This window comes from Lontra canadensis, unplaced genomic scaffold (genome assembly GCF_010015895.1).
Source record: "Lontra canadensis isolate GAN:19392208 unplaced genomic scaffold, GSC_riverotter_1.0 scaffold9, whole genome shotgun sequence".
NCBI lineage: Eukaryota > Metazoa > Chordata > Mammalia > Carnivora > Mustelidae > Lontra > Lontra canadensis.
Window position 1 is genome coordinate 14,356,814 of NW_022631003.1, and position 19,458 is coordinate 14,376,271.

The 19,458-nt window shown below is 38.2% G+C and overlaps 1 protein-coding gene across 7 annotated transcripts in view; it reads left to right on the forward strand.

Annotated features, from left to right (window-relative positions):
- Nucleotides 1-19,458, forward strand: part of GRIP1 (glutamate receptor interacting protein 1) — a 663,043-nt gene that overhangs the window by 466,780 nt on the left and 176,805 nt on the right. For 5 of the 7 annotated variants that reach the window (XM_032854882.1, XM_032854883.1, XM_032854879.1 and 2 more), the window contains one exon: nucleotides 16,840-16,920. The exons of the other annotated variants lie outside the window; for them this stretch is intronic. In XM_032854882.1, coding sequence (XP_032710773.1) covers nucleotides 16,840-16,920 — 81 coding nt within the window. The remainder of the gene's footprint in view (nucleotides 1-16,839; nucleotides 16,921-19,458) is intronic. 7 annotated transcript variants of the gene reach the window in all.

Below are 19,458 nucleotides of genomic sequence, written 5' to 3' on the forward strand. Positions count from 1 at the left end.
AACACAATCCAAAGAGATATATGTCCTCCTATGTTTACTGCAGCATTATTTATAGTAGCCAAATTTGGAAACAATTGTCTGTCCATAGATGAATGGATGAGGAAGATGTGTTATATATACAATATAGTATTGCTCAGCCATTAAAAAAGAATGAAATCTTACCATTTGTGACAATATGGTGGGCCTAGAGGGTATTATGCTAAGTGAAATAAATCAGGCAGAGAAAGGCAGATACAATATGATTTCACTTATACGTGGAATCTAAAAAACAATAAACGAACAAACAAAACAAAACAGAAATGGACTCATAGATACATGAAACACATTGTTGGTTACCAGAGTGGGGGTTGAAAGAGATCATGGGGATGTAATGTGTAGCATGGGGAAGGTGGTCAATAATATTGTAGTAAATTGTATGGTGACAGATGGTAACTAGACTTGTGGGAATCATTTCATAATATATAAAAATATCAAATGCTTTTGAGGTATACCTGAAACAAATTGGGTATCATAGGTCAATTATACTTCATTTAAAAAAAAAAAAAAGGAGAGGAGGCACCTAGCTGGCACCTAGTTACCAGTGTAACATGGGGTTCTTGATCTCAGGGTTGTGGGTTCAAGCCCCATATTGGGTACAGAAGTTACTTAAAAAGTTACTTAAAAATTATTTTTTTTAAAGGAGAGAAATTGTAGAAGAAAAAGAATTGCTTTCTCTCACCTTCTTCCAGTTGGCTTATCTTTGCTGGGGGCAGAGACTACAGATGTGGTCAATGTCTGCCTCCTTTCTATTTATGAAATTTGTAAGAGGCCTACATGATTTGCAGTCTAGATGAGAAGAGATCATTTAGTGGATGGACATCCAGGTCTTAAGTCTGATAAACATTACTCACTGACCAGCTTGCCCTCCACTGAGCCTAGGGGCCCATTGGGACCTAGAGGTCCAACCTCTGCACTGTGCTGCATCTCAGTTACATGCAAATATGTGATGCAGGTAGTTCTGGGATCAAAAAGAAAAAAGATAAAGGAAAAGATGATTTTTTTTAAGACTTTATTTATTCATTTAACAGAGAGAGAGATCACAAGTAGGCAGAGAGGCAGGCAGAGAGAGGAGGAAGCAGGCTCACTGCTGAGCAGAGAGCCTGATGTGGGGCTCGATCCCAGGACCCTGAGATCATGACCTGAGTCAAAGGCAGAGGCTTAACCCACTGAGCCACCCAGGTGCCCCAGAAAAGATGATTTAATTATGCAAGTTGCTCGAGGCTTTCTGGTATTTCTTCACCAAATTTAACATCTTTTTTCCAATTAAATGTGTAGATATTTAAGAAAGGTGGTAAAGCTTTCTACTTGGTTTAACAAAGAATTGTGTGACCTAATAGATTTTTAGCTCAAATCTCACATAATTGGAATTTGTGAAAAGTATCCCTTCAACTGGTTTCCTGGAGGGAAGATGCTGACGGGAATAGTGCCAGCAGTGCTTTCATATTTCAGTTTTATGATCTCTGTTTACATAAATGTGACATTTTTCAGATAACGTACAAATGCTTATACTTATTTCAAGCAATACATCCCTAATTGTCAAAGAAGCAGATATCTGAGCTTTATTATACCCAGCATAGCCATTATGTGTTGTTTACTCTTTCTACCGCAGTAAATAGCAAATGTTTTGTTAAGCTTGTCTTAAGCAAAATAAGAAGCCAATAAAAGCTGCAGCATACAGTGGAGAAACATGAAGGTAGACGATACTTAAAATCAGGACCCAGAATCTTCAGTAGGTCTACACACACATGCATGTGCTGCTAAGCCGTGTCCTTCCGCAGTACACATGTAGACAGTACGTGTCAATGGTCATCGTGCCCACCTGTACAATGTCTGGTGTGCTGTATTTGAATTATTCACTTTGGACCCCTGAGATAAATTAACTTCTCACATAACTGTTCTGTTCATGCTTGAGGACGTGCATTACGTATGGGTAGGCTGTCTCCAAGCTAAATCCCATTTCTCTGAAAGAGTCTCTTGTGATAATGTAGCAATCCTAAACATAGAATCCCAAAGTCTGTGAATTTTTATAACTCAAAACACCAATTTGCATGTATTTCTAGAAGTTGGCATGTCTTGGATGTTCTAGATGCTCCATACCATCTTGATTCTTGCCATTAGCGCTAAGGTGTTGCTCATTTTACTGCAGGACTCAAAGGGGGGGGGTCACTGGAATAAAAGTGATGGCCTCCAACTTCTGCCCATGGCATCTGCCCTACAGGATAGGCGAGGAGGCTTGTCTTGGGGTTGAAAGTTCCTTTTAGATCTCCTGTTCATATGCATACTTTTTTTTTTTTTTACCAGCACTCATAGGTATATAGATATATATGTAGGGATAACTGCATCTATCAAATATGTATGTATGAGTTTGTGTGTATATTTATGTATATGTGTATGTAGACATAGCTATGGATACAAATATATAGATATAGATACTAAAATATAGATATTGATCTTCCTGGTTGTCTCCTATGGCATTGATATACACTGATCTAGAAAATTTAAACAATGTTCACATTGAAAAAATACTTAGTGATTTGGTTGTCAACCTTGGATTTCATAAAAATCTCTGTTTCAAAATACACTATGGCTCAGAGTTAAATGCTTAGAAGAACTCTTCTAAAGCTTTGACAGTATGATACCTTAGGCAAATTACATGACAGATGAGAGTCAGTTGGAGAAAGTTTTAGTTATCATAAATGAACCTCCTCTAAGGTATTATTGCTAATAGAATCCAATATAGTTTTCCATGATTACTTTCATGATTGAAGTGTCCCAAAGCAGACCCAAGTTCAGTAATGAAACTGACAAACAGTGATGGAAGAAAGGGTTTCTTTTATTCTAGATGTTTGTACACGTCAGTAACTTGCTAATTGGAAAATTCGGAGAGTCCTAGTGAGTATAATGTTACCAAATCAGTTCAAAATTAAACATTCACGTTTTGTGGAGTTGAATTGCATTTTCCTTGTTTGTCCTAATTAACTATAAAAGCTGAATCTTTGTTCAGGCAAGATTTATGTGAAAAAGTAGTGGAGTTGATGAAGTAGACATAACCCAAGTAGAGTTAGACAAGCAAGTAATTCGTGAGGAAATTGTATGTCTGAATAATTTGTCTCAGAAGCAAATGAAGGTAATTTGATCATCTTTGGACTATTAAATCTAGGTACTTGGGTTTTAATTTTTATTTTGCCACTGACAAATTGAATCATAATAGACCACTTAATATCAGTGAATTTCTCCATCTGAAAACTCTGCAAATCGTGTCCCATAGCTTTGAAAAAATAAAAAAATGATGTGTCAAGTATCTGCCTCTTCATTATGATAGAAAATGGAAGGACAGGTTGGACGACACTCATTTTGGTTTAAACAGGCAGAGAACATGCTTCCCTTTCCACTAAGGTTGTTTGCTGTATAAGCTCTCTTTATTGAGGCAGTGCAGCAGTATTAGGAAAAGAGTGGTCTGCCACTTACTAGCTGTTTAGCCTTAGAAAGATTTTTGGCTTCCCTGAGATGCAGTTTTCTCATCTGTAAAAAATGGGGATAATAACACCTATGACTATCAAAGTAAATCCTCACTCAAAGGAGTTCATATTAAGAAGAAAAACAGGTTGATGATTACAAGATAGCATGGTAAGGGCTATCGTGAAAACATTTGTGGCAGAGGGGTCCCTGCTGACTCTTTCCTATCCCTCAGCTTCCTAATATACCAGGTAAAGGGATGGAACTCAGGTCAGTCCTAGTGCTTTCTTTACCCTGTTTACTCAATCCTCACAGCAAACCTAGGAGGTACGTACAGTACTATTTACATTTTATAGGTTGAGGAGAGTGGTGCTCAAAGAGAGTAAGTAACTGACTTACACAGTAAGTAACCTACCAGAGCCGTGTGAACTATGAAAGTTGCATTATAGTAAAATTCCAGTGTATTAAGTGGGTTTAATGTTTTACATACAAAAATTATTTCTGGTCTAACACCCTTGTAAAGTTTTGCCTGTATAATCACTGCCTCTCACTGTAAAACCAGAGAGTATCCAAAGTAGGGCTTTAAATAACAAAAATCACACGCACCCTGGATTCTGACAGCCATGATAAATCCTGCTTTAATCACGCATTAAAAACACATGTCATCTGTTTGATAAGGTCATCTGCTATCGCTTGACCTAGCAATGAATTAATAAGGCAAAACATGTGGCAATCCAAGGCATGTGTATGGTGTATATGATTCCCAAGGCATCCCAATGTGATTCTCACCCTTCGCCCAATGGGCAAAAAGGTGTTAGCTCTAAAATGGTATATAACGACACTAGCTCACACTTACAAATTGACCTTAAACCTGGGAATTTTTAAAACTATAAGCTATTAAAAAGTAAGTTCAGAGATAGGTCCTGAAATGAGCCAAGGCGAGAAGAGATGACAATCTTGGGAAGAATAGCTAATAGGTGTTAGTCACTGGGCTTTGTAGGCTCCCTGTGAAATTCTTAGGTCTGGCAAAGAGTCTGCACCCATCTGTCCAGTAACTCTGCTGCCCAGAGCCACTCCTGAGTCTGAGAAGTGAGACTGCAGCACCCCTGCTCTGGGGCCTGGCTATTTGTAGATATGGTCTGGGGGAGCCAGCTGAAGAGGAAAGAAAGACTTCAGTGAGCTCCTTTGCCTACCGCCCATGGCATGCCACCATTTTCTTCATTGTATTGCTAGTTGTCGCCTGGTCCAAGATTTATTTTCCCCTTCTAGCTGCATGAACACTAATGAAAGGTTTGAAATATTGTAAGCAGCAGGGTATGAACATGGTGTCTGGAATACGAAAGGAGAATAGAGAGTGTCCCACTATTTACTCATTTTTAAGATGATAAACCACTTGTAGGAACCTGTTCGTAACTGCCCTATCAGTAGAGAATGGTTGGCATAGAGCAGGAGTTAGATAAATTCAGCCAGATTTCATCTCCTAAAATGCTTGGGGCTTCTTGGCTAAAAGGCATTCTTTCAAGTGATTTGTTTATGTGCCAGGAAAAAACTTGAATCTTATGTCATAAATTAAGCTAAGAATTCATGGCAAGGAAGTAAGATCTAAAAACCGGGAGCAGATATTTTCTTTTCTAAACTGAAATTCCAGGAAATCTTCAAATGCAGCCTTAAGTCCCATCCTCTGTCAGTGATATGTAGTCACTCAGAATATACCCAGGGGTGACTTGTGTATGAAAATGTGCCTCTCTCGTCTCACACACACACACACACACACACACACACACACACACAGAAATTATAAAAATGGATGTGAATCAAATTTTGGTGAATAGTATATCATTGTGGTAAAGAGCTGACCCTATAAAGATGAGTAAATTAATGCTTTGTTTCTGCACTTTGCTCCCTGGGAACATTCAGGCTTGTTATTTTCATCTCTATAAGCCTCTATATCCTTGTGTTTCGAGTAGTATAATGGTACCTGCACAATTGTACTGTTGTGACTATTGATAATGTATACAAGGTACTAAGCACAGTGCTAGGCATGTGGTATACTCCACATTGCTCTCGGTATTAATATAGTAGGAGTTGCCTTTAAATATGCCATGGAGGGGCACCTGGGTGGCTCAGTCATTAAGCGTCTGCCTTCAGGTCAGGTCATGATTGCAGTATCCTGGGATCGAGCCCTGCATCAGGCTCCTTGCTCAGTGGGAAGTCTGCTTCTCCCTCTCCCCTTGCTTGTGTTCCCTCTCTTGCTGTGTCTTTCTCCATCAAATGAATAAACAAAATCTTTTAAATAAATAAATAAGTTCGTCATGGAATCTACTATTTAGGGCGAACAATGGCAAATTCTTCCTTTAAACCAGAACTCCTTTTGTAAAATGAATTTATCTTTTGTATGGTGTGTGTGTGTGTGTGTGTGTGCACAGTTCTAAGTATTATTGATTTGTGAGAATAAAATTAAACACGTAGAGGACTAAGACTCATACAATAAGTCCTAAGGATTAGCTGTAATTGTTTACAGTATTATTAGTATTATTTACATTTTTAAATGTCTTATGGTTTTCTCAAGTAGTTTGGACTACTTCCTAAAGAAAGCAGAAAGTCAGAGGTAAAGGAAACGTCTCTAAGAAAGTATTTGGGTTATTTGTAGGGGGAATCAATGGCGTTGATGTATAAAGACAGAAGCATCTAAAAAATCATAGATGATTAAGGTCAAACCCTAATTCTTCTTCATGTATCTTGTATCTTTCACATATAGCCAGGGAATTCAACCTGAGATTCACTTTTTTTTTCTGTCTTAATCTCTTTTCCCCATTACCACAAAGTCTCATATCCTGTTTCACTGTTTTGATTATTAATGAAAGAAGACTCTTTTTTTTTTTTTTATTTGACAGACAGAGATCACAAGTAGGCAGAGAGGCAGGCAGAGAGAGAGAGAGGAGGAAGCAGGCTCCCTGCTGAGCAGAGAGCCCGATGCGGGACTTGATCCCAGGACCCTGAGACCATGACCTGAGCCGAAAGCAGAGGCTTTAACCCACTGAGCCACCCAGGCGCCCCGTGAAAGAAGACTCTTGAAAAAGCTTTGGTTTTTCTTGACATATTGGAAACATCCTTTGGAGTATTGTTTCTGAGGCCACCACACACTTGAGGCACGAAGGAGGGTTTGGCACGTATAGTCCTTGTGCTTCAGGCAGATCAAAGATGCTGGGGAAAACAGTCTCCACTCCTAGCTCCAAAATGTCAGCTTATAAATTTATACTACTTATGTTTCCCAATCTATTACTCAAGGATGCTACATATAGATTCAGCTTATGTATTAGAAATTGAGTCTGAATGGTGGTAATAATAATTTTTCAGTTTCATCTAGAAATTCAGTGGCAGTCGTGGGCGATCTGATCATTTATTTGTATAAAGCAATTTGGCAGAAGCTGGCATTTGTTTAGCTTACCCTATACTTGGTTAACAGGAAAAAATAAAAATAAAAATAAAAAAAAAAAGGAAAGATACCGAGCCATTGAACCAGATTGGAAAGTGGCCTTAGTTATAAAATTGTCACTGATTGCTACCAACAGGTGGAGGCTTTAAAGGCTGTTTTCTCAATAATCAAACCTACACCAGAATGCTCCACCCCACAACTATAGGCTAATCATTCTTTTATCTAATGATATCCAGTTTTTATTCACTCACTGGCACAAGATGTAGACCTCTTAAAATGACGTCATCCGGATTGCATTTTTCTTCCTCTTTACTTTTTTCCATAAATTTTAATCTCATTCTTGCAACTGATATTCCATACTGAGATGTTCTAAATATAGAAAGCATTGTAGTAATATCATTTAAAAGAAGAGTTCTTGGAGAGCCCTGGTTTTTGCAAAAAGGTCCACCTTCTTCTCTGCAGCTTATACTAGAAATGCAAAAAGTGTCCCAGACAAAGGGACCAAAAAATGAAGAGATTTGAGTAGTCAAGAGATGTAATCATTTAAATGATCCGGTTTAGAAGCTGTGACCATATTATTGGAATGTTTTTAAAAATCTCAATCCTTTCAATGAAGACATGTTGAACATTTTGTTTCATGAGTTATCACTAGGAAATCCATGTACTTTCAGTAAAATGTTCCCCAAATGTACTCCAATTGACATTGTGATCAATATGTGTCCAAATAACTTCTTTTCTTTTAATTATTTTTATTCCAGTATAATTAACATACAGTGTTATATTCGTTATAGATGTGCAATGATTCAACAACCCCATACATTGCTCAGTGCTCAGCAAAACGAATGCACTCTTCATCTCCTTCACCTGTTTCACCCATTCCCCACCCAACCCCCTCTCCCAAACACCTGTTTGTGCTCTGTATTTATCAAAGTAACTTCTTTTTTTTTTTTAAGATTTTATTTATTTATTTGACAGAGAGAGATCACAAGTAGGCAGAGAGGCAGACAGAGAGAGAGGAAGGGAAGCAGACTCCCTGCTAAGCAGAGAGCCGGATGCAGGACTCAATTCCAGGACCCTGGAATCATGACCTGAGGCGAAGGCAAAGGCTTTAACCCACTGAGCCACACAGGCGCCCCTCAAAGTAACTAATTAATTTCATATTATTTATTGGTCAAAAATTAGGGGAACCTTAATTTCTCCAAATGTTTTATTTCTATTGATCCACCCAGCTATTACATACAATTATCGATTCTTATGACCCTCCAATAATATTCAGATATGTTCTAGCCTGTTTATACTCAAATACTTTTCCTGAATAGTGGTGCACTTTTAATTTTTTTTATTTTAATTTTTTTTAAGATTTTATTCATTTATTTGACAGAGAGAGACACAGTGAAAGAGGGAACAGAAGCAGGGCAAATGGGAGAGGGAGAAGCAAGCTCCCCCCACCAAGCAAGGAGCCCAGTGCAGGGCTTGATCAAGGACCCAGAATCATGACCGAGCCAAAGGCAGACGCTTAATGACTGAACCACCCAGGTGCTCCAATGGTGCACTTTTTAAATAAGAATTAGCAAATGTGGCTTCAGATAGCCAATACTTGTTACCCAGAAGTAACTAATATTTTTCACTACATTATTATTCTAATACTAAGAGCTTGCTGAACCCAAATGTATTTCATAGTGTTAAGATACCAAGAATATTAGCTGGCATGATCTGGTGGTTTAGTCAGAGAACCAAAGCATATAGCCCTCCCTACATATGAAAATGTAGAAACTGTACTGAATTTAAATTTTTATACTTTTTAATTGGGATCTAAGATATATTAATGAAAATAAGCCTATGGCATAGTGTCCATCCCTCTAGAAATGTCAATTCTTTGGTGATGAGGCCAGTCTGTGACTGCTGTGATTCTTGTTCATCTGTTCCTACTGGAAATAATACTAAGAAGAACATAGGAGTTATCATTTGTGATTCAGACACATGAGCAATGGGAATGCCAGAGGCAGAAAATGTGTAATTTCATGCTCATTAATTTCAGAGAGGATTTACAAGTTAACCTGGCTGGAGATATTACTCTTCCAAAAAATCTATAGGCATCACCAAGCAGCACAGTTACTGCAGGCCACTTTCACAAGGTTGACCAGATGCTCGGCGGCCACAGTGGTCCCATGCATTCCTGCATGAAGATCATAGGCCAGGTTCTGTTCTGGAGAACTTCCTGGTTCCAAAAAGAACTGTGTGCATGCAAGGAAGCAACTTTGTGTCTGAAGAAAAGAGTTTAAGGAGATAGTACCACAGAAGATTCTTTCCCCCATGTTTCTACCATGAGACAGGACATAACTTTTCATTTTCAGTTGTCTTATACTGGCTCGGGGGTAGTAACACCATACCGTTTCCTGTCTCCACCTTAATCAATCAACTGTTGTAGGTAATCTGACCTTAGATGTATCCGGTTATCTCCATAAAGTAGTCATTTTAGGATTGTCAGAGGGTTTAAAGTGAATCAAGAGAGGACATTGCAACAGTTTCATTTCCATTTGAGGAAAACATTCCATAAGTAATTTGATAATTATAGTATTTGAGAACAGGGGATACCATTGAAGCTATTCTGACAGTCTGACAGCTTCCTTTGAGCCGCCGGTGACAATCAGAACAGATGCATCCTCACTACCCGTGCTTTTGCTGTTGGTCAAATCAGGTGACAGTCAGAACAGATGCATCCTCACTACCCGTGCTTTTGCTGTTGGTCAAATCAATTGGACAGAGCTTCCCAAACTTTCATGTACATACAAATCACCTGAAGATTTTGTTAAATCCAATTCTGTAGGTCTGGGGTGGGCCCTGATTATCTACCTTTATGACTAACTCGCTGGTGAGGCCCAGGCTGCTTATCTATGGACCACACTTTGAGTAGCAAGGAGTTAGTGAATGGAGCAGGAAGGGAGAAAAATGATCTTATAAGATAGGTCTACAGCAATATGAACTCTAGTCTTGGCATTGTTTTTAGCTGTAGTATTTAATCCCTGAAAAGGTTATGCGATTATGATTAATATAATTTCAGAGGACATTATATCATTGTGTTGTGAAGAAACTGTACGTTTGTTTTGAAAATGAAGTCACTCTCTGGATGATTTCTTTGTTTAATGTTCAAAAGCAAAAGAGCTGGTCCCCTTTAAGAACATAAAGCACATCTGTGTCTGATTTATAAAACTGTACAGAGGCCTGCAGAGTCAAGGAGAGACAATAATGTCCAGCAGATGCAAAACAACTAACAGAAGAGAGGAGGGAAACCATCTCTTCGTAAGAAGAAGACTGGACCGGAGGAGCACGCTACCTCTGCCATCCACCGTCAAGCTTAGATCATTCCCACCCCTTCTGGTTTAAACCTAGTTTGTGGACTACTTCATCCATTAGGCAAGGAGGTTAAACTAATTCGCTCTCACGGTCAGATGTCAGCAGTTACCCATATTGTCGCTTCAACATACCACAGTTATAGAACTGAAACCCATGTATGACTCAGAAGCTTCTGACTCTAGGAAAAATAGAGGGTGCATTTTTTTGTTTTGGCCCTAGGGGTAAAAAGGTTATTTTATCAGAGACTGAGAAGTATTTGGGATTGAAGAGGAGTATTGTGCCATATTTTTGAGTGTGTTTTTCTTTACATTATGTGGGTCATGGTGCTTGTATTTATACATTATTTTAATATGGTGTCTAGTGTCAAAACCCTTTTACAACTACCCTATAGGAAATCTTGCTTATATTTTAGAATGTGCCATCAGACCTCCAAGGCAGCAAACTCAACTGGTGGTCTAGTGTCTAAAAAAGAACACAGCCAACTTATAATACATTCATGCTGCTCTGGAATAAAATGTTCACAAGACCCAGGTCCTGAAAAGATTATGGTCCCACATCACACAAGACTTGCATGTTAGTTGAAAATTAAAATGGCCTGTTTCTTGATTTTTCTGATTGCAGAATTCTGGATACGTTTTTTGCAGTGGAGCTCCCTTTCTCTTCCTGTGCGCCACTCCCCCCACCAGTACCCTAAGCCTGTGCTCATTTCCCCGCTCAGCTAATGAAGCTCATGTTCTAGTCTCAAACCCACGAAGCAATAAGGATTCTTCAATCACCATTCCACTTAAAGTTTTATTATCTTTTATCCACTTTGAGTCCTAGTTTGCACATAGTAGGCACTAAAATTTGTGGAATGTAATTGAATTCAAGGGACAGATTAATCCCTTCACAATGGATTTCATTTTGTTCATTCATGAAAAACAGAGTTTTCTTCTGAGTTCATAATGACGTGCATGAACATTGTGGCATGAGCTGCCTATCTCTCCGCTGCTAGGAAATGGTCATAATGTTTAATTGCACAAAATGTCTTTATTTTTCCTAATCAAGAAATTAAGGGATCCGTTGGCTTAGCAGGTGCCTCAATTGTGCATAATTAGTTGCTAGGAATTGTTTAGCATAAGCTGATTAGTCTCAGCCCGAGAACATTAATTTTTTTTTCTTCAACAAAGCCATGAACATAGTAGCTAGGGGTTCTTGAAACCATATTCATAGCTGCTCCCTCTGGGAAGCCCAGACACTGGGAATGGGGGAGGCAGAAGATGGAGAGAGAAGCAGCAGCCTGATTACACATGGATGCTATTTGATGTCAGGCAGCCATTCAAGGTTATGAGAACGGGAGGGGACCTGAGTGCGTTCCTCAAGATGTGGTTCTCTCAGCTCCAGCATGGGCTTTGGTCATGATCCAGAATGAAGCATTACTCCTTAGGTGCCTGCTGTTAGCTTTCCAGGCTTATAAACACCAGCTTCACTTGGAATATGTAATCAAAACAAATGATCTGTGTTTGCTCCTCCTGTGTTTCGCGCATGAGGAGACTGACCAAGCTCGAGGGAATGGGAGGGACAGATGGTCTTCCCCATTGTTCCACTTCTGTTTTACGTATATGCTTGACTAAGCCCTTTCTGTGCCTCTGTCACAGTGTCATTTTTCCATTTAATGGAGGGTGTTTTCCCTAGGCTCATAGGATGTCACTCTAAAGGCACCCTGTGCTCTTCCTTATTAGAACCAATATATGCTCCTATGACAGTGGGTGGCCATCAAGTGTGACAGTGATTATTTAGCTGCTAAGATATCATTAGGAAAGGCTGACAGTTCTGACATCCTGTGATGCCCTTAATGATTACTCACAGCATTCATTTCAGTGAGCAGTAGCTCACCAGTTGAATGTCTGCTTTGCCCCTGTGATGACTCAACAACGATCCCTTTTTAAATGACCCTCTATCAAAATCAAAGCTGGAAGTCCTGTGTATAAATCAGAAGTCTTTTGCTTATTAAAGGCATTGTTTTAAAGGTTGTTTGAGAAATCTTTCTGTAGTCTGAGTGAAAATTAAAGGAAATATATTTTAATACTAGTTTTACAAAGATCGTAAATTCTTAACATACATGTGAAGTCAGTACTTAATAGCTGCTGGGTGATGATATGACATTAAAAGGAATAGGCTATAAACCTAGAAAAAGAAAATCAGAGGTAGAAAGGAGGATAGCTCATAATAAATGTTTGACTTTCTTCAGGTTGCTTATTTATAATAAATGCTCTAATCTAAAGTTGAATATCATTCAATCATCTATCAGCAAATGTTTAATGAATGCATATTATGTGTCAGACACTGTTCTGGAGATATTATCTACTGATTCCTTTCCTTATTACTTGACCTATTTTTAAAATTCATTTATGTAATTGGGTGGAACTTGAAAGTCTACTTAGTGTCTCCCTGATAAGATAAAGAAGTATTAACATGGATCTTACATTCAGTGAAACTTTTAAGGTCCTTACTGAGGAACAGTGCATTATATTGGCTTTTATTTTAAATTTGTATCTTCCAAAAAAATGAACTAAAAGTATAGACTGGTTCTGTGGTATAATTTAAGTATACTTCTTTTTAGGCAAACAAATATGTGGAGGAAGGCGGGGGATGAGATTTAGGTAGACACAAAAGGAATTAGGTATGATTGCTCCTTTTTCATAGCATTCTCCATAGGAATTAACTTACACTATGCAAGCTCCCCACTGGAGTGGTGTGTCCAGACCTTACCTGTGTGACACAGAGGCATGTGACTAAGAACCTGTCAAAGCTCATTGTTCACCTATGAGGATATAGCATAAGGAGGAAAGAGCATGTGAATAAAAATAAAAGAAAATCAATCCAGACTCACTCTAGTTGTGTTTTCTATAAATTTTCCTCTCTGGACTTTAAGTCCTGACTATCAGTGAAAAGAGTGGTCTAAATCATCCCTTATAACCATTGAAATTCTAATGATACATCAACGAATCTCCATTAAGGAACACATGAGAAAACCACAATAGAAGATTCCATAACTTTCCATAACTATATGCTCAAGGATTAAAATGTATCCCAGACCTTCTTATCCTTTAGTATCCTACTGTGGACCCATCAGCCACTGATGTATTCAGTTTCTTTTCTCCACTTCTACTTTCAAGCAAAGTTTGAATCAAGAGTTGACTTTGAGTAAATCACATCAAGAGTTCATGTCCATTCTGGACATGGGTAATTTTTTATAAAAATTTGCCTCTTAGAGGTTTAAAATAAACATATTCTTAGGAAAGGTTTATTTAGAAATAGACATATGAAAAAAATGCTCAATATCACTCAGCATCAGGGAAATACAAATCAAAACCACAATGAGATACTACTTCACACTGATAAGAATAACCAAAATTACCAACTCAGAAAACAACAGATGTTGGCAAGGATGTGGAGAAAGAGGAACTCTCTTACACAGTTGGTGGGAATGCAGACTGGTGCAGCCACTCTGGAAAACAGTGGAGGGGCACATCCACCCCAGTGTTTATAGCAACAATGTCCACAATAGCCAAAATATGGAAAGAACCCATATGTCCATCGCCAGGTGAATGAATAAGGAAGATGTGGTGTATGTATACAATGGAATTTACTCAGCCATCAGAAAGAATAAAATCTTACCATTTGCAATAACATGGTTGGAACTAGAGGGTATTATGCTAAGTGAAATAAGTCAGTCAGAGAAAGACAAATACCATATGATTTCACTCATATGTGGAATTTAAGAAACAAAACAGATGAACATAGGGGAAGGGGAGGAAAAATAAAATAAGATGAAAATCAAAAGGGAGGCAAACCATAAGAGATGATGTCATCTAGGAAACAAACTAAAGGTTGCTGGAGTGGAGTGGGTTGGGGGAATGGGGTAATTGGGTGATGGGCATTAAGGAGGACACTTGATATAATGAGCACTGAGTCTTATACGCAACTGATGAATCACAACATTCTACCTCTGACACGTATAAAAACATACACGCAGGTGTTAAATGGTGCCATACTGCAGAGTTGCTGTGCTCCCCTTTACTCTCATTATCATGAGAGTATCATGTTGCCAGGATTCTGACTCCCTTCCATTAGAAATTATTGCTTTCAACCTGACTGACTTTGGCAAGCTATTTTTAGACAATATCCAATTTACTTCAGTCTGGGATTTCGACCAATACAACTTTTGGCTTCTAGATTTTTGTTTACACTCAATAAGGACACTCTTAATATTGGGAGTGGGGGTGGAGGGTGGGGGATGGATATGTAGAGGCTGGCCAGGTGATCATCTGTAATGTGGTTTCAACCTTATAAGGATGTGCATAACTAGACAATCTCAGCTCAAATTGCAGAAACTGTTTTCAAATATAAATGAAAAAACAATCTTACCAAGGTTGACTACTTACGTAGTGCAAAGTGGTAAATTTCAAAAAGAAAGAAAGAAGAAAGAGAGAAAGAAAAAGGAAGGAAGAAAGGAAAGAAGAAAGAGCTCCTTAAAATAGAGCGTTGAGTGCAAAAATCCCCCAGAGTGTCCTGGGCAAATCTCTTATTGCCCTTTAAGAAAATCCAATACTGGATTCAACCCAAGACTTTAATTGGCTGGACTCTTGACAAATTGAAAACTGAGGAAAGCCTTTAGGCTTCCAAGATGCTGTCCCTAAAACTGGTGGTCATGATCTATAGCTCCCTGGCTCAGCGCTGTGTACTCATATAGTTTCAAAGTTTTGGATTATGAAAGAAAAAAATATTTTTAACTGGTTTTATAAAGAATTCAAATTTTCACACAGAGTAAGTTTGTTTTAATAGGTGCTGTATAAAGCATATTGCCTGGTTATGAAATCAGTACTGTGAGAAAAGCACTCACATTCTCAAGTGGGGCAGATAGAGACTTCTATAGTTCAATGCTTACATTTTGTGTTGTGGTTTCTGATTATGACTCAAAATTGCATTTGCAAGGAGAAGAGTCAAAGATCTAGAATACTGTATCATAAACAAGAATGATGCTGTTGATTGTATTGGTATCTGAAAGTTGGTAGATTACATTTAGGGTTGGAAGAACATAAAGAATTGTGTGACAAATGGAAAATAAACATGAAACAGCATGATTTCCATTTTTTAAGTTAATTGCAGCCTACAGCAGTATTAATTTTTCTTTTTTGTCATTGCTTATAAAGGCCTTGTTAGTTTTATGAAGAAATCGTGAATCATTTCAACCAGAAGTACATCCTAGAACAGAATCAAATTCCTCAATTTTGAAACACAGACCACTTAGTTGGGAGAACTAATGTTTTCAGATGATAAAGCCTACTTGCTGAATTAAATCACTGTTATATTTAACAGTTTACGATGTACAGTATTGTTCTTTTCGATCATTTAATGACTTCCTATTCCAACAAAAACCACAATAAACCTACTTTACAGTGTGATCAGAAGTACCATTTGGATCATCTAGCTTGACTAGATTTGCTAGATAATTATTTTACATTATGCCTACTCAGGCCATATACATCTTATTCTTGAAAATATTTAAGGTTGTCACTCAGACATCTCTTACTTTATGCAAATGCCCCATGCAAACTGGGAAGAATACTTCCTTTCTTTTTTAACCCTAATATTTGCCATCCTAGATCATTACTCCTGTATTCCAAGCCAGAATATTTTCTATATTTCTAAAATACAGAATTTTCTGTATTTAAATATGTTACTTTCCTTAAATTTTCATGGACCCATCAATTCTATGATCTTGTCACATAGTGTTTTGTTCGTTCAGCTTCTTGCCTGTCACTGATAGGCTGAGCTTTAGTCCTTCTGTCTTTTCAGTTGTTCTCCTCATGGTTCTGTAGGTTATTTTTATCTCTTTCTCAAAGAGGGTGGCTTGGTCCATTGCAATATACGTTTCTTTTGCCAAACCATCATTCCTCCCCTGTTGTCAACATAGCTTCTCTGGTCTTACTCTAAATGTCCCAATCCCTTCATTTTGCTTGGATGCCATTTCTCACTTCCAAGAGGAACCTACTAATTCTGTGTGTCTTTATTTTCCTGCAATACTAATGCTCTGTCATCTGCTTATAATGCTCTGTCATCTGCAATATAACCTTTCTTTTCATTTCTTTGACCTGATTACTCTTAGTGCCCACTGAGCCGTTTTATTCCTTCTTTCTCGTTCTCTTAGTGATATTCACTGATACTTACTGATCAATGCATCTAAGTGAAATGCAAATAATTTGTACACTATATTTGCATAGTTCTTACCATTTTTATGCCTTCATGTACACTATAGCTTGATCCTGACAATCCTAAGAGGTAAATGAGAGAGTATCTCCCTCTTTTATAGGTGAGAAAACGAATGTTCAGAGCATTTCAAATGGCTTGTCCCACAGCTAAGTCAAGGTTAAGACTCAGATCTCCCAACTCTTTCTCCTATCCGTACCATATCACCTCTCTCTGGCAGAAGGATTGCAATCCATTAAAAGGTCTTCACTGCGTTAGAAACTGGATGGAAATTAACCAAACGCTTCGTTGTACCTTTGCAGATGAGAGTCCCTACACTAAATCCGCCAGCCAGACAAAGCCGCCTGATGGAGCGTTGGCTGTGAGGAGACAGAGCATCCCAGGTTAGACCAGACTGTTGGATTTTTCAGCTGTTTTACTTTTGAACCCTGTTATTTGGTGATCCTAAATAGTTCCAACTTGGTAATAAAAATCAATGCAATTTCATAGGGTGTAGACTGCATTCTACGCAACTTGTTCAAAGGATATTCATAACAGCTAGCCTTTGGGAAAGCTTGCCAACTTGTGAGAAATCATCTATGTGCAAATCCTTTGTAAAATGACTTGAAGTTATGTCCGCTCTCACTCATTTGCTTACTCTCTTCTCTGTTTCCAGGGAGTGACTTTCACAGCAGCATCTATTTCTTTACTGAGACATACAAGCCAGAACAAAGGGGTTCGAAATAGCTGTGGCAGAACGTATATTTGCTGAATAACAAATTGGTCCTTTCTTCTTAGCTCTTTGAACATGGATTGACTTCCAGGGCAACTCTTGTAAAATTCTGGGACTTTGTCTCCTTAGGAAGCTGTGATTAGGATTCTCATACTTGAATAAGTGATACCTGTTTCTTCAACAAAACATTTTGGACAAACATCTTAAAATGCCTTTACTCCAAAACTTCAATAGTTTGAAGCTTTGAGTTTGAGAATGACACAAAAGTTCTAAAGAAGCGAAAAAATTCAAAATACTACTCAAGCTTGATGTAAACGTGTTAGTTCATGGAAAACCACTATGGAAGCAACTGTTCTTAAGAGAAGGGTTAAAACCATTAATACATTTAGACACGTATCAAAAATAATGTCTTTATGTATTTTATATGAGTAGATTGAGTACCGCCAAACCTTAGCTGTGGGATTTTAGAGCATAGTAGTTTAACAATTCAGGAGAAATAAAGCAGTATTTCAAACATTAAATTGAATGGTTTGGCAAACTCTGACAGTGAAAACAGGAATTTTTCTATTTGAATAAGAGCAATACGAGTCCAGTTTCTGAGCAATCCTGCACATGATTATTATTTACTTTTATAAGAATGACATGTGGTTATTTTTCTTTTTATTCTGAAGGCTTGGATTCATTATGAAAGTACATGGCTTGTAAAGAAGCATATTGTGAACGTGTTATACATCCTTGTTTGTGTGCTTTGAAGATTCTAAAGTAATTTGAATTCTATAATTGGATGGCATCACCCAGTGCCGAGATTTCTTCTATTCCATCCTATAAAACATCGTTCTTAATGCTAGTCACATTTAGAAAAACTACTGTAGTCAGCCGTGGGCTGTGTTCTCTACTTTCTCCTTGTCAGCAGTAAGGAAGTACCCAAAGTTTGAAGGTCAAGAATGCCAATTATCCACCAATTCCTTGCTGGCTTCTTTGCATTACCTGCCATGCACTACTCCTCTGCTGGAAAGAGTGAAGAGACGTCCTAGTGTCCTTACCACTTTATGTGATATTGGACAAAAGCACTGACGATAATCGTGTTTTCTTTTTATGGGTTCTCTAGTGTTACTAAATTATAACACATATTTGAGGGCCAAACTCTTCCCTAAAGTCATTTAGTAGTTTTTTTTTTTTTTTTAGTTACATGCTAGGTACACAGAAGCCTTTCATCACAATCCTCAGTTCATGACACACAGTAATTCTTCATTACAGAACTTTTTCCTTTGGTCCTCCTAATATCAATTTAATTAGAATCATGAACCTTTTTTGTAGGCTTCATGGGTTATTCTCTTAGGGTTTCCACATGGACAAACATCTTTCTGTTCCTCTCTGGTGAAGTAGCAGTCAGAAGGGTTGGGGGTCTTGAAAATCCTCTTATTTAGAACAGTCCAAGAAGAGGGACTTCACCAGCCAGAAACCAAAGTGGTTTAAGTGGTTAAAGAAACCAAAGTGGTTAAGAAACCAAAGTGGTTAATAGCTGATTATTACTTACTTTATTGTAAGGAGAAGATTAAGGAACTCCTTAGAAACTGCTTTCTGACTTCCAACACTTGGAGTTCCGAACCTTTACTTACTTGACTTTACTGCCTTACTTAAAAGACCCTATTCATTCTTGTTCTAACAAAAAGGGGGGGATGAGGGTTCTCCCTTGATCTATGGCCAAGAAGTCACTTAAGGAGAGATCTAACCCAGCATTCAGAAGTCTTGACCCGTCACCTACTATGTTTACAACATTTACGCCTACTAAGTCCACAGAGCAAGAGTCTGGGGAGGTGCATACTCTTTATTAATTGCAGAAGCTTTAGCTAAAAAAAATCCTAAAATGTTCTCCTGTTGAACTCCATTGGACCACATGAAGCCATAAGAGCAGAAAGCAAGCTTACAGTCTTTGTTCCTTTCTCCTGAACTCCCCTCCCAGTCTTACCCTCCTCAAATGTGTTTTACTGCCTTGGTACCAAGGAAGGCTGTAACTAGGAATGCAACAAAGAATTGAAAGAAGGCCTAAACAGGTCTTTCTTGGCTAATCTAGCAGAACATGGATCTTCTCAGTGCAAAGGTAGCTCTCAAGGCAGAGGCAGCCCTACAGCCATTTTGCTGCCCAGATACCATAAGGAAACACAAGGAAGCTGGAACCTCAAAGGAGCTATGGTTTTTCTCACATCTA